The sequence below is a fragment of the Mesoplodon mirus genome, assembly GCF_964341445.2.
Source record: "Mesoplodon mirus genome assembly, chromosome: 1".
Lineage (NCBI taxonomy): Eukaryota > Metazoa > Chordata > Mammalia > Artiodactyla > Ziphiidae > Mesoplodon > Mesoplodon mirus.
In genome coordinates, this window is record NC_138976.1 from 216,985,944 (window position 1) to 217,001,046 (window position 15,103).

Here is a 15,103-nt window from a genome sequence, read left to right on the forward strand (position 1 = left end):
TCGAGGGCTGCTCTGGGTGGAGCGGGGTCAGCAGGGGCAATGAGGGGGAACCTTGCCCTCACTGTGGGGAGTGGTCCCCAGAGCCCAGGGATCTACGGTCGTGTGGGGCCCAGTTCCATCTGAGCAGCAGGTAAAGGATGCTGATTCAGTGAGCTGCAGACCAGTAATCTCCTCGTTTGTCTTGTCAACATCCTTGTCCCACAGAGTGTCAAGTCCATTATGGAAAGATTTTCTGCCAGGAAGATACTTAGTGTCAGTCCAGGAAGCAGCAGGGGCCTGAGCTCAGGTGCGGACCTCTGACCTTCAACCTTCAGGGGGCAAGCCAAAGCCATTTCTTCACTGGAGGTAAACCCAGTGGCTCCCGCCCAGGCAGTAGCACCTGAGCTCATGGTAGGGTGGGAAATGGGTATGTCGGGCTGCTGGGATTTCCCCATCACAGCGTCCACGCGCAAACCATCTCCTCAATCGGCTGGAGCCCCCTAGCACTGTCTCAAAAGGAGTGGCCCAAAACTAATCAGGAAATGTGAGAATCAGAATGTCTGTGCCAGGAGGGGCCTCAGTCAGTCAGTCACCCAGTTCAGCCCTGTGGGATGGGCAAGGCTTATCACTGCGTCATCACAGTGCCACAAGCAGAGGCAGGATGGGAACCTCGGCCATCACCCCACGGCGGGGTATGATGATGAGAGCCCAGGGCAGGCCACTCAATGCACAGACCATCTTCGAAGTCACCATTCCATCCACCACTAACCCTGCCCACCACCAGGGCCCAAGGGTATGTCCAGATGGTCACCCTTTGGCCAGTGCCTCCCTTCTCATGGGGCCCAGGATTCCTCCCACCAGTACATGTGTATCATCCTATCTCAATCCCTGAAAGCATGCTTTCTCAATGGGAGAGGAAGGTATCACCCCCAAGGGAGCAAAAAGGGGCTCCTGGGTAGGCAAAAAAAAAGTAGATATTACAATGGTTTGTGGCCCTCCAAAACTCAACCCTATCTGACAAAATTTTAATACTTGGCATTTACTATGGACTAAATTGTGTCCCCTCCCCAAACTCATATGCTGAAGCTCTAAACCCCCAATGTGACTGTATTTGAAGATAGGGCTTTTAGGAGGTAATTAAGGTTAAATCAGGTCATAAGGGTGGGGCCATAATCCAGTAGGACTGGTGTCCTTATAAGAAGAGGAAGAGACCTTTCTCTCTCTCTCTCTCTCTCTCTCTCTCTCTCTCTCTCTCCCTCTCTCTCTCTCTCCCTCTCTCTCTCTCTCTCTCTCCCTCTCTCTCTCTCCCTCTCTCTCTCTCTCTCTCTCTCTCTCTCCACCCCCTCTCTCTTCTCTCTCTTCTCTCTATCTCCCCACTCCAATGCCCCACTTCCTTCCCACCCATTCCCATCCCTACCCTGTGAGGACACAGCGAGAAGGCTGATGTCTGCAAACCAGGAAGAGAGCCCTCACCAGAAACCAAACCTTCCAGACCCTGATCTTGGACTTCCAGCCTCCAGAACTGTGAGATAATAGACTCTGTCGTTTAAGCCATCCAGTCTATGGTATTTTGTTATGGCAGCCCAAGCAGACTAAGACAGTATTTCTCTAGTTAGAGAGAATTAACTTTTCTCCTTAGAGGGGCAACAAAGAAAACAAAGAAAATGTTTGAGAACCATTGTTCTAGAGAGTCCTTCATTTGAAAGGCCTTAGGGTCTCACTGGAGAATCTTTCATTTCACAGTCTAGAGTAGTTCTTCTCAACTGGCAGCGACTGTGCCCCAGGGGACATTTGGCAGTATCTGGAGACACACTGCATTGTCACAACTTGGGGGACTGCTACTAGTGTCCAGTAGGTAGAGGCCAGGGATGCTGCTAAACATCTTACAGTGCACAAGACGGCTCCTGCCACGGAGAGAATTACCCAGGTCAATGTCAATAATGTTGCTGTTGAGAAACCCTGGCTTAGAGCAAAAGAAACTTCGGAAGGTTTTACATATTGCCACAAAGTGCCTGGAAGCCTGAGGTCTGGGGCCCGTGAGCAAGCCCACCCTGGCCCCCTTTAAGCAGCACTGGTGATTCCAGGAAGCTCATCCCAGCCCCAAGAGTTCCCAAAACTGGAAGGTCCTCCCTAGTGCCCGAGCAGGGGCAGGCTGCCCTGGGTCACCCAAAGGCCAGAGGGAAGAAGACCAAGAAGAAAGAAGGAAAAACTCACTGGGCTCCTATACACAGACCAGAGCAAGCAAAGCTAGAGCTCATATGGGTCTTCTCACTCCCCAGGCAGGCCAAGGCGGGAGTGGCCAGAGAGCAGAGGCTTTCCTCAGCGGGATTCAAGAAGCAGAACCCCCAGGGGAGAGGGGGATTTCAGAGCAGAATGGACGATGATGATGATGGGAACGCGGACAACCACGGCTAACGGCTCTCACGCACTCAGCAGCATGCTGAGCCCTGGACAGCCATTGGTTCACTCTGACCTCATGACCATCCAACGAGGTAGGTACTCTCCCCTCTGCACCAGAGAGGAAACTGAGGCATAGAGAGGTCAAGTAACTTGCCCAGAGTAGAACAGCTGGAAAGGACCCAGCCAGGCAGGACAGGTGACGAAATGGGAGAGCAAGACCACGTTTCAGATTCAAGATCTCCTGCACAGCAAGCTCATTCTAGGCAATTCCCGTAAGTGCTTTATGCCACACACAACCTTGTGGGTAGGTGTTACAGTTCCCTCTTTACAGATGAAGACCCCAGGCTCAGAGGCATTCAGGTGCCTGCTGGCGAGCCGACACCTAAGCCAAGCCCCAAGGCCTGATCCACCACCCACGGGGACCGGAGCAGGTCTGGCGAGGCCCCAGCATGAGCCCACTCACCTGAGAAGATTGAAGCAAGCCTGAAGATGTCCGAGAGGCGGGCGGTCACTGGCTCGTAGGGTGAGGCTTCATAAAACTCCTCACCTAGAAGAGAGAACCGTGTCAGGCCCAGGCTCACATCCTGCCCAAAGTGCTGTACAGGGCAGGTTAGGAATGAAATGCTGCACATTTCACATGAGAAAGGTACTTCTCTCCAACCAGAGCAGGTCAGAACTGCCAATACATCTCCCTCATGACCTCTCTTCATGTCCCGGCCTCTTCTAAGGACTCCCGAATGCTTCTGGAAAGAAGGCACAAGGGGAGCTGGAACCCTGTGGAAGGCCAGGTACAAATCCCAGGATCTGAAGCCAAAGGACCCTCCACAGTCTTTCAGTACAACTTCCTCATTTCACAGGGGAGGGCTCTGAGGTGGCCCAGAGAGGTGAAGCAACCTGCCTGAGATCACACAGCTACTCACGGCGGAGCCTGAGCTGGACTCCAGCCTCACACCAGCATTCTCTCCCATCACACCAGGCTGGCTCTGCCCAGACTTAAGGGGACAGGATTTCCCCTTTGCTTCCCACCATGCCACCAGGAAATCTGACTGGCTGAAGGTCCGCTGGGTGGGGGCCTGACTGCGGCTCCTGTCTGCCTGACTCCCGACCCATCTTCCCCTCCACCTGCTGCTTCTCAGCCCTCTCCTCCAGGCTCCGGGGTGCACCAGAGGCTCGGGGAACAGAAAAGCAAGCGAGTGACAGGAGATAAATGACACAAGGCTGCCCTGGAGACCCACCACCACCTCAGCGGGACTCCAGCCTCCTCTGCCAATGCCTCGGCAGCAAAGGAAATATCCTCTTGAGACATGACGGCGAGGAGAAATCAATGGATAATCACTCAGACTGTGTGTGTGTGCGTTGAGCGGGCGGGGGAGACAGATGATGAGCACAGCCTCACACACTGATTTCCCGTCCACCCGGGGCCCAGCGCCACGGGCAAGTACCCCCACCTAAAGAGGAGCACGTGGGGCAGCGCCCCTGGGGGCCACCTGCGGGAAGGAGCCGGCCTCCAGAAGAGGAGCCTTGGAATCTGCTTGCAAGGGGCTCGTTCAGCCAGGCCCCCAACGTCACCCACAGGCTAGCCCTCAGGGCTTAACCAGCCCTCCGCTGGGCCACGGACCAGGCATCTGTCTGCTATACCAGGCAGACCCCCCAGAGAAGGGTACAGACCCCCAAAGGATGTGGAGGAAGAGCATGCCCCCTGGAGAAGCAGCCCCACCCTTCACTGTACCTCACAGGAGCACCTTAGGCCCAGCCACACCCAGCACACAGGGCACCTTACGCACAGGGGGTGCCCACTGGTACCGGCCAGCGGACCTAATCCAAAGGTTAGTCTTTCCTTCAGGCCTGTCTCCAATCCCACCTACCCCCAGGGCATGCAGGGTCATCTCAGGCCTGCATGATCTCAGCATCCTCCACTCTACCCACCGGCACAGGAGAAACTCCCTGTGGTGGGGTTACCAGCCATGCTGTCTGCTGCCGCCAAACAACACCAGAGTCTAGGAAGCACTTTTGTAATAAAGATGATGTTGTCTTGTGCTGCCTGCGTGCCAGCACTATTCGAAGTGCTTTAGATGTACTAACTCATTTAATCCTCTTAATTTCTCTAGGGGGTAGGCACTATTCTTCTCCCTATTTTACTGATAAAGAACTGGGGCACAGAGACACTGAGGTACTTGCTTGAGGTCACACAGCTGGTAAGTGGCAGAGCCTGGTTTCAAACCCAGGAAGTTGGCTCCAGAGTCCAAGTTCTTAACCATTATGAATACTGTCTCCAAAAATAAGAAGTGCTATTGAAACCAAATTGTTCTTCAACAAGTACTACTGCTGCTTAACTTTTCACAGAGCAGTCTTCTGTGGGCTGGACTGCTCCCCCAGAGCAGGGTCTGTCTGTCCCTATAGCATCTGGCGTAGCACCGTGCCTGGGTATGGCTAGGCTAGTACGATTGACTAGGAGGGGACAGGGGATGGATCTCTGGGGGAAAAGAGCCTCTTCCATGACCGGGTGGGAGGGGCCCGTCCTATTTAACTCAACTTCCATCTCCTGGTCCTGCAGCCGAATTCACCAGCGGGAAATCCGAGGCCTGCCTGGCAGCCAGACTGAAGCCAAATCCAGGATGTCAGATTCCAGGGCCACGACCTGGGAGATGACAAGTAGGAGCAGCCTCGGCACTTCACGTTTGCAGGACTAGGATGACCCTGAACTTCAGCATCACCTTTGGGGAAGGCAAGAAGCCTGGTCCCCTGTGCAGCCAACAGTGACAGCCCCACCGTGTAAATACTGGTGGTTACGGGGGTGGTGATGGCAGAGAGGAAGCCGTGCTCAAGGCCACAGCTCTCCCCCAGGGCAGTGGAAAGGGGTCCAGATAAGGAGTCGGGGGCCTGGTCCCACCAGCTGCTTGCTGTGTGCCCTGGGAAGCCCCCGACTCGCCTCCCTGCATCTCAGCTTCCCCGCCAGAATGATCTCGAGGCCCTTTGCGGTTGGGACTGTCCAGGAGCTCGGCAGAGGCCACAGTCCTGCCACCGCCAGCTCTGCCCACACACTGAGAGCCTCAGTCTGCACGGCGAGCTCAGCCTCAGGTAGAGGCAGAAGGTGGAGCCGAGTTTCCGGGAAATCACAGCAGGAGAAGCCAGAAGCTAAGTGCAAACCCACATGGGTCTCTCCTCTCCGTGATCCCCCCACTCCGGCCCAAGCCAGGTTATTAAGAGTCTTAAGGAATAGGGAGGGTGTGCCTGTAGCCTCCCCGGGAGACCACTCAGCCCACACCAGGAATAGCCCCCTCTCAGGAAGATCCTGTCCCTCAGAGGAACACCACCTGCTGTTAAAAGGCCTCTGGGTTCCTCTGGTCAGCCCTGGACGGAAACCACCTCTGGCCCCAAGACCCAGGGGGAGGGGACTGTGCAGTCTGCAAGGGGTGGGGGGCAGGGTTCTGAGGAAGGAGAAAAGCAGGGGTCTGCCTTTTTAGAGTGGGACCAGGGGAAGGGTCCCCCAGCCTGTACACACCAGCACAGGGACCACGGCTTCCCCAGTGCTTTCACCCTCTGAAGCACACAGTAGGTGCTTAACAGATATTTGTTGAGTAAATGAACCAACAAACCATCTCAAGCCTTGGAACGGGGAGAGTTTACAGTCAGGCCCTCCTGGGCTGAAAGGGCCTTGAAGACACAGCAGAAGGCAGCATAAAATGCACATTATGCTCCTTCTTGTCATCAAACTGCCTCATCGTCCTGGCTCCGAGCAAGGTCCCTGGAGTCTTGATGCGGTGATGCCCACAGAGCCAGTCCCATGGGAAGGTTCTCAGGCGGCCCACCCAACTCTCCAGCCGGCAGCTCTTCCATCCCTTTCCTGTCCATTCTGCACCCACAGCAAGCCCACCCACCTTCCACCCAGTCTCCCTCGGGTGGAAACTGAAGGCTGTCGGAAAGAAAGCAAGACCCTAAACAACCCAGCTGGCTGAATCGGGGCCTTTAATGTTCTGGGCACAGAGTCAGCCAATGTGGCAGGCGGGGACACAGCTCCTTGTCTCACGGAGAACAGAGGGCCCGTCTCTGTGGCCGGCCCCCTCTCTTTGCTAACTTCTAGTTCTAGGACTCCAGCATTGCTGGCAACGGAAGAAGTGACTGCCCGATTCATGAGCAATTCCTTTGTTACCAGTGGTGGTAATGCTATTAATAATTCCATGCCCGCTTATTCCTATTTTCAGGGCACATTTGAACCCTCGGGGCCACTGCTCAGGAACCTCTTGATATCCAGGCCCCACCCCTGGGCCCAGTTTTCTCCTCCCCCTCCAGCAGCTGGAGGTGGGGCTGCCCCTCAGATCCTAGGCTGACGCCTCCCCTCCCCCAAGGGCACAGATCCCCAGAGCACCCCTCTCTCTTCTTCACCTCAGCCTCTCCATCGCTACTATCCTACCTTAGAATTTAAACTGCTCGACTCTCTCACATCTTTAAAAAAAAAAAAAAAGTCAGCCTTTGTTCTTCTCCCATCTTCACACCAAACTTCAAGAAGTTGGCCACACTCATCATTCCCCTCTCCCCGGCTCCCAGGCACCCCCTAAGCAGGCTTCTGCTCCCAGCAGCCACCTAAGGCGCTCACCCCAAGGGCATCAGGGACCCTTTCCACCCCTCTCCTGCTGGGCCTAAAGTCTTAGAGGCTGGTGACCCTCCTTCCTCTGAGAGTGAGCCCCTCCCGAGGTACCCTACTGTTCTTCTTACCTCACCCCCAGAGCCTCCTTAGTCATCTTTGCAGCCCATCTTTAAATGGCAGTGGTCCTGGGAGCTCTGTCCCTGACCTCCTCCCAATGTGACTGCACCCACTCCCTCGGCCCCAGTTACCACCTGCAGTCTGCTGGCGACTTCTAAATCCCTATGTCCAGTCGCCCTTCCTCACGTGCCCCCCAGCCCTGCATGCCCAGCTGTCTGTAGGGCGGGGCCGATGAGAGGCCCACACCCCAGAAAAAATTCACATCGCCCAGCCCTCCCCCCACTCACTACCTTCACTGTGATCAGCCACATCACCCACCCAGCTGCCCAAGACCGAAAACTGGGGGCCCCCTGACCCCTCTGACCCTTCACCAAGACCTGTGGATTCTACCTCCTGGACGGCTCTTAGATCCGTCTTTCCTGCCACTGTCCTCATCCAGCCACCATCATTCCTGGCCTGTAGCACAGCAGTGGCCTCCGAACAGTCGCTCCAATCTACTCTGTTCATTGGAACCACATGAACTTTGTCCTGAAGCACATATCCATCGTGTAAAACCTTCCAAGGGATCCGTACCCCTCCCATCTCTCCTCCCCCATCCCCACTTCCACCCGCCTCTACCACACTGAGTTACCCGCAGGTCTGTAAGCAAGTTCCACTAACCTGAGTTACCCGCAGGCCTTTGCCCAAGCTCTCCCTCCACCTCCCATACTCCCCCCATACACCTTCACCAGGTAACTGCAGCTCGTTCTTGAATCTCAGCTTGGAGGCTGCCTCTTCCAGGAAGGCGCTTTAGATTTTGTAAGAAGGGGTTTGATGCCCCTGCTCGGTGCTGCCGCAGCACCCAGTGCCTTCCACTCACATCACCAAATGACAGATAACTGTCACCAAATAACTTCTCTGCATCCCCCCGCCCCCGACCATGAGCTCCACGAAGGCAGAGGCTGCCTCGGCCGTTCTCAGCTGTTGCCACAATGCCTAGCAGCCGGTAAACTCTCAACAAACAGTTGCTGAATTAATAAGTGAATGCCTGACCCCAGTGGCCAGCAAATCCTCCACACCCCAGTCTGGAGGGGGAGGAAATGTGGGAAGGTGGCTGTCCGGGGAAAGGCTTACAGGTTCTGCCTTGGGCCTTGGAGGCGGGCTTGCCCAGGGCTGTGGGACCTGCCGCCCACACGCCGCTCAGAGCTCTGTTGAAGGTGCCTAGGCCAGGCCTGCGGTCAGGAAGCCACCTGAAGGGCAGGCCTCCTGGGAGCAGGAAGGCAGGAGGGGGCAGCGGGGAGCGTCAAGGGCTGGTTTGGTCTCGTGCAGACCTCACAGCTCCGCCTTCACGCCGCCTACCCCTCCCCACTCCTCTGTTCTCACCTGTCCATCCACCTGGGCACCCTCGCCTCACCTTCTCTCGTCACCACTGCACACGGCCGTCCAACCAGCCCCGGTTCACCTCCCCTCCCACCACCCCACCGTCTCTCCTCCCCACCTCCTCCTTCGTCTCTCTCTCCAACAACAGCTGCCCTCCTAGGCTGGGCAGCTACCTCCTCTGGGTTCTAGGCTCCCTGGAAGGTGGAGAGAGAGAGAGAGAGCTGTGGCCACTCCGCCCCGTTACCAAGCCCTCCCGCTGAACCTGGGCCCCAGGAGGCCCTCCCGTCACCCCAGCCCCAGCGTGCCTCCCATCGAGGCGGGCGGACTTACCCTCGGTCAGCCCCAGGTGGATGCTCCAGTAGATCTGCAAGCACTGCAGCTCCTTCTTCATGCCCCGCTTGCAGCGGCAGTCGTACAGCGGGCTCTCCTGCAGCACCTCCAGGGCCGCCTGGCACTCCTTGTTGGCCAGCATGGTGTTGCGGTCCCGGCCGGCCAGGCACTGGCGCAGCGTGCGGTAGCGGGAGCTGCAGTTGGATTCGGCCGCGCACAGCTCATTGGCCCGGACACAGTCCACTGGGGGGCGCCAGCCGTGGAGCTCGGGGCCCTGCGGGGAGGAAGGGCTGGCCAAAGAGCGGAGGGTCTCGTCTGGGTGGTGGGGAGGGAAGACAAGCACGAATGAGGGCCGCAGTCTCCGACCCCAGAGGCAGGCCTGGGGGCTTGGGCCCTTCTGGGAAAGCCACACCCATTCTACTCGGCACAGCAAGGCCGACTCAAGGCTGTCTTCCCCAACAGACAGCAGGTCGGAGGAAGGGCTGCTAAAGCGTCCCAGGAGTCCACCATCTCTCCTCAGACCCAAAGGAGAAAAGCTGCCCTCTGCCCTGGTCCTACCAGACTCTCTTCTGGTGCCACTCCGTGGCCCTGGGCCCAGGAGCACAGAAAAGCCAGAGGCCCCAGCAAGACCACAGACAGTCTAAGATGCCAGGAGTTGGCGGCTGCAGGACCTCCTGGGGTGGGCCGAGGGGGCATCTCACTTTCAGAGCACCCAGACCTCCTGCCAGCAATCTCGAGTCCAGCCAGAGGTCCATCCAAGACACCAGACTAAACCTTGAAAGCAGCAGCAGGTGCTTTAACTCTCACAGCCTCTTAGAGGCCAGAGTCAGCCCCTGCATTCTACCCTGGGGAAACTGAGGCCCAAAGAAGGGAGATGAAAACTCGAGGTCACACGCAGGCCGAAAAGACCCCTTTAACCACCCCCCCCCAACAGTCTATCCATTCTGAGTCCCCAGACTTCCCGAGGAGACAGGGAGAGACAAGCATGACCCCTTGGTCTGAGCCCAGAGGGAGGCGCTCCTCCAGGGGGGGCTCAGCCCTCCACATCTCCCTGTCCCACAGTGCAGCCAGAGACAGAAAACGTCCCCTGCGGACAAGTTCCACCCCAGACCCCGCCAAAGTAAGTGCTGCAGACCCAGTAACTCCATCCCACCACACCCCCCACCCACACACACCTCCCTCTCTCTCTCTCCATCGGGCTGTCTCTCTCCCTTTCTCTCTCCTATTTCTTTTTCTCTTTCTTTCGTCTCCTCCCCACCCTCCCCTGAAACCCTCTCCCCTCTGTCTCCCCTTTTATTTCTTATTTCCAGAAGCCAAATAACAAGTCAATTGCAAGCTGACCCTGGCCTCACACACAGCCCCTCGCCTCCCCAATGATGAACAAGCAGGAATCAGTCCACCCTCCTCATCCACGGCCTCAAGGGTCCAAACCCACGGTCCTCGGAAGGGAAGAGGTCAAGGAAGGAGATTCGGAGGGGAAGGGCAGGGAAAGAAAGGGCCGCTTTGTCCTTTCAAAAGCAAGCTCCCGGGCTTCCCTGGTGGCGCAGTGGTTGGGAGTCCGCCTGCCGATGCAGGGGACACGGGTTCGTGCCCCGGTCCGGGAGGATCCCACATGCCGCGGAGCGGCTGGGCCCGTGAGCCATGGCCGCTGAGCCTGCGCGTCCGGAGCCTGTGCTCTGCAGCGGGAGAGGCCACAACAGTGAGAGGCCCGCATACCACGCCCCCCCCCAAAAAAAAAGCAAGCTCCCAAAACGGCTTCCTCTGGCCACAGACCTCCTCCGGGTCTCCCGGTCCTCTCCAAGCCCCTCACTCAGATCCTGCCCCACAGAAAACCATACCATGGCCCAAAGCCAACACTGGCTTTTCCAAGACCCGAGGAGTGATCTGGGGGGGGGCTTCCTCCACTCCATCCTGCCCCAAAACATAAAAAGATCCTAGGGAGAAGTCCCCCACCCACCCCCACCCCCCGTCCCCAACCCCACAGAATCCCCTCCATCTCTACCCAGAACTGCCACTTCTCACTCCTTTCCCCAGGGAGGCCCTGCTCAGGGGGCAGCTACCACAGGGAGACAGCGACACCTAGAGGCAGAGTGCTGCACCGCGAGCCTGTCACTCCTGACTGAGTGCCGAGGGGAAAGGAATCAAGGAATGGGCTCCTGGAGCGCCAGGCCTACCCCACTAGGAGAGCAAGGGGTGGGCCTGGGTTGGAGAAGCCCTCAGGGTCCAGAGCAAAAGACTTGCCTTCTCCTCCTGACCACACCTCTGCCTCAGGACAGGAGGAGCTGAAGGCTGTGGCCAGGCTGAGACAAGACCATTGAAGAAACCAGCATGGAATGTGGTCATGGACAGTGGGGCATCTGCCCAGGTGTGGGTGGAGAAGTGTCCTCCGACCGAGCCCAGGAAGCAGCTTTACTGCCCGGCTTCAGCAAATTCCTGGGTCTCTGAGCAGGACTCAGCTGTATCTGGGCCACCCAGGAGCAGCTGTGTTGACCCAGCCTCACTGGTACCTGCTGCCCCACCTAGCCAGCCAGGTAGCCAGCCTGCTGGAGCCTCAAGACCGGCCCAGCCCTGGGCCTTCCACTGACTCCGCTCACCCCAGCATCCCAGCAGGCATTTCCCCTTCCCCATTGGCATCACCTGAGGCTGCACTGTCAGAGGTAAAATGAGAAAGGGGCATCCTACCCAGGCTTAAAGGTCAGGACCTTAGCCTAGGGAACTGGGGCAATAAGGAGACTTCCTCCCTGCCCTACAGGTGAGGTCTAGAGCCCCAAGGGATGATCCTTATAGAATCCTGGGCTTCCCTCATCCTGCCAGCTCCCAGGCAGGGAGATGCTCTGTAGGAGGGCCGGTGCATCTTCCGACCAAACTCCCTGACTTTTCTAGTCGGAGTCATGACCCCCAGAACCAATCAAGCCCAGCCAGAGAAAGAAGTCATGGCAACTCGGTGCCTTTGACCAAGAATTCTAGGAGCATAAATGTTGGAAGGTATCCTGGTGATGTTTCCAAATTCTAGATCAGGAGAAAACTCAGATCCCTCAAGGAAAGCAAAGACACGTAGAAGAGCTTTTAAAGACACAGAAAGACTGAGAAACCACACAGAACTACAGCCACCCTCGTGCATCAAATGCCCCACAAGAGCTAGAATGCCAGTGAGAGGTGGGCCCTCTGACCAGTCCTGATCCCCACCCCCATCTCATTTTCTCCCTGAGCTTGTCAACACTGGAGGTCAGGCAGGCTGGGCCAGAAAGGCCTCTCCAGCCCCAGACCTCACTAGAACCTTGGGAGGGGCACACCAAAGGCCCCTGCTCCTAGGAACATGCTTCACTCTACCTCCCCCCACTGAAAATGCCCACCACCTCTCAAGCTCCAGACAAGCCTCTCCCCCAAGTGGAATTTCCAACGAACTCCCAACTATGGGTTCCTTGCCAGGAAAGGGCCCTGGGGCTGAAATGTCCTTAGCACCAACCTATCCCTTGTTCTCGACTGGCCTAACCCAGAGCCTTTCAATGTCCTGTGGTCACTCAGTTAACCCCACACCCCAGCTTTGGAAAGGGGCTTCTCATGGGAAGAGAACTGAAAGGCTGTGACCAAAGAGGATACCGACAGCGCCCTGCTCTCAACTCCCCACACACTAGGGTCACAGACACCTGGGAGGACATCTCTGAACGGGCCCCCTACACATCCACAGGAGAACAGTCTCTCCTCAGGCTACTCAGCTGGTACAAGCCTGCCTGCAGCCTGTGGGGGGCTGGGCCTGGAGGTGACTGACAGGCTGGCACTGCTCTCCTCCACTGGGGGCCGGAGACCTCAGAAGGTGCCCACATCTGGAAGACCTGCCGGCCCAGGGTGTGTGCAGCTCAGGAGCAAGCAATCTGGCTGCTTTTCCTGAAATACAATTTTCTTTTCTTCTTAGCCCTGCTCATTCTTGGCCCCAAAAAGCTGCGTTTTTTAACCAGCAGTAGGAGAAAAGGTCAGGTTTTGTAATAGCCCCTTCAGAGAGAGAGGGTTGCTGGGAAAGGCCACAGGAGCACAGTAGGCCAGGAGCACCGACCCAGCCTCCTCCCTCAGCCCCCTCCCTCAGCCCCTCCCACCCCGAGAAAGCTGCCTGGAGAAAAGCCACCTCTGGCTCGGGAGGTCGGACAGTGAAGGCCACACCCTAGAGCTCGGCCTGGCCCCCTGGGGAACTCATGCCTGTGGGAGGGGGAAGAGGAGGGAACCAGCAAAGGGCCCAGGCCCCAACCAACATCGATGGGACTGGAAGCCCCCATCCTAGACAGGACAGTTCTTAGACACCCCCCACAAGTGTTTCCGGGACCTGCACCTACGTCCCCAGGCCTTCCCCTCTCCCTTCCTCCAGGAGGGAAAGGGTGCCCTCGTGACCCATCTGGGCAACCTGGCTCACCGCTGGCTTCACAGCAGCCCAGGGTGGCAGGAGCAGCAGCCACAATGAAGCAGATGTGTGCTCCTTCAGAGCGCGCACTCACACACGCACACACACACCGTTAGCCTGCTCCCTCTCTGGAGCACCTACTGGGGCAGCAGCCTTGCCTGGGACTCCTGGTTAGCACACAGCCTTGCAAAACCCACTTTTCCTCACCTCCACCCCCAAGAAGGCTCCCTCTATACCCCTGTTTCCCAAGATTTTGTGTAGCATAAAAAGGGGACGAGGGGTTGGTAATTCGGGGTGCGAAAGACACTGCCGGGGTTCAGGGGCACCAGGCAGCCCCTGCTCGCTGCCCTTGGGGGGAGTGGGCTTAAAGAATGAGCAGTGGTCTTTGTTCAGTCCAGGATTCTCCCCTCACCCCTCTCCTTCTTCACCCAAGGAAGCAAACTTTGGCCTCCCTCCCATCTCTGCCCACCAGCCATGGGGTCCCCTGCCCCAGAGGTGGCAAAGGGAAGGCACTGAACAGCGGCTAGAAACACTCCACTCCCGCCCACCCATCTGGCTCGGGTCTGGGCGCGAGGGAGGGCAAACGGTGGGGAGAAACTTGAAAAGTGTTCCAGGGAGTGGAGCCGCTAGGAAGGGATTCAGAGAGTGGGAAACGGGGTGCATTTTCTATAGGTTGATTGGCAGGTGGGGGATGGCTGCCAGGGCTGCCCCCACAGATGTCCAACCGGGAGATCCTGGAGAAACCCATGCCCTCTACCACGATCGGCTCAGGGAGCCGCCGGGAAAGGTGCGACTGGCATGATTTTCCTTTCCACGACACTGAGCCTCTCCCCTCCCTTCTCTCTTCCAGATCAAGAGTTGGATTTTTTTTTCCTGAAGTTGCCGCAATTTGAACCCATTATTTTGAGGGAAATGAGCGCTATCACTGCGTGTGAGTGAGCGAGTGTGTGTCTGCGTGCGTGTGCGCGGGGATGCTCTGGGTGTTCTAAGTCTCCTTGCCAATCCCCCGCGTAACCAGCCAGCCGCGGCTCCCGTCCCTCCGCCCGCATCCTCGCCGCCGGCCCTGCTCGGTTCCTCTACGCCCCGGCCCGGCTCGCCCCGCCGCGCGCTCTCCCGGCCTCTCCGTCCCCCGCCAGCGCCCCGCTCGCCCCCCGCGTTCACGGCTGCTCGCCAGCGCTCGAACGCACTGCCCGCGCAGCCCCCGAGGCTCCGGCGGACACGCTGCCCTCGCCACCCGCAGATACTCACCTAAAAAGAAGAAGAGGCAGAAGGCGTTTGCCAAGATCATGTTAAATAAATCCCACAGTTTTTTGTTTTTCTTTCTCCCTTGGATTAAAAAATAACAACAACAACAATAATAATAATAGCCAAGCAGTGATAATCAGCCCCAAATCCAATGCGGAGATCCCAGCTAGTCCACCCGATGAAGATCCTGAGTCCTGCGATGCTCGCCCCTGGCTGGAGGGGGTAGTGGAATGGAGGGCGGTGGGCGGCCTCTCGACGCCCCCTTTGCCCACTAAAATCAAATATACACGTATTCGGATGTGTGTCTGCTTTCCAAGCCCACAGCCGGTCCTCAGGTCTGCCCTCCCCTCAGCTCATCCGGAAAGGCGCGAGTCCCCACGGGTCCGATTCCCCTGCGCTTCCCGGGAGGGGACTGGGGAGGTGGGGGAGAAGCGATCTGAGAGCGAAGGGCTGGAAGGAAGCGGCGAGGGTGGGGGTCAGAATAAAGCGCAAATAAGAAAGAAATCCACCGACGGGTGTAAGCGCCTAGGAACAAACCAGCGGGAGCTTCGAGGACCAGAGACCGGAGTCGCTTCTTTCGCACAACACGACGGAATGATTTTTTAAAATCTTCTCCCGCTAACCCTTGCTCGTGTCACTTTTTTCTAATGTAATTCCAGCGACCGTGTGTCTCTGCGTGCGTGTGTCTTTCTCTCTCC

The 15,103-nt window shown here is 57.5% G+C and overlaps 1 protein-coding gene across 3 annotated transcripts in view; it reads right to left on the bottom strand.

The window, feature by feature from the left end:
* GFRA2 (GDNF family receptor alpha 2) overlaps positions 1-14,535 on the bottom strand; it is a gene marked incomplete at its 5' end in the record, with an annotated part of 95,837 nt that extends 81,302 nt beyond the window's left edge. Inside the window, 3 exons of one of the 3 annotated variants that reach the window (XM_082616623.1) lie at positions 2,843-2,926; positions 8,771-9,085; positions 14,409-14,535. In XM_082616623.1, coding sequence (XP_082472749.1) covers positions 2,843-2,926; positions 8,771-9,085; positions 14,409-14,448 — 439 coding nt within the window. The remainder of the gene's footprint in view (positions 1-2,842; positions 2,927-8,770; positions 9,086-14,408) is intronic. The other 2 variants (XM_082616624.1, XM_082616625.1) reach the window with 2 other exon arrangements.
* Between the last annotated feature and the right edge of the window lie 568 nt (positions 14,536-15,103).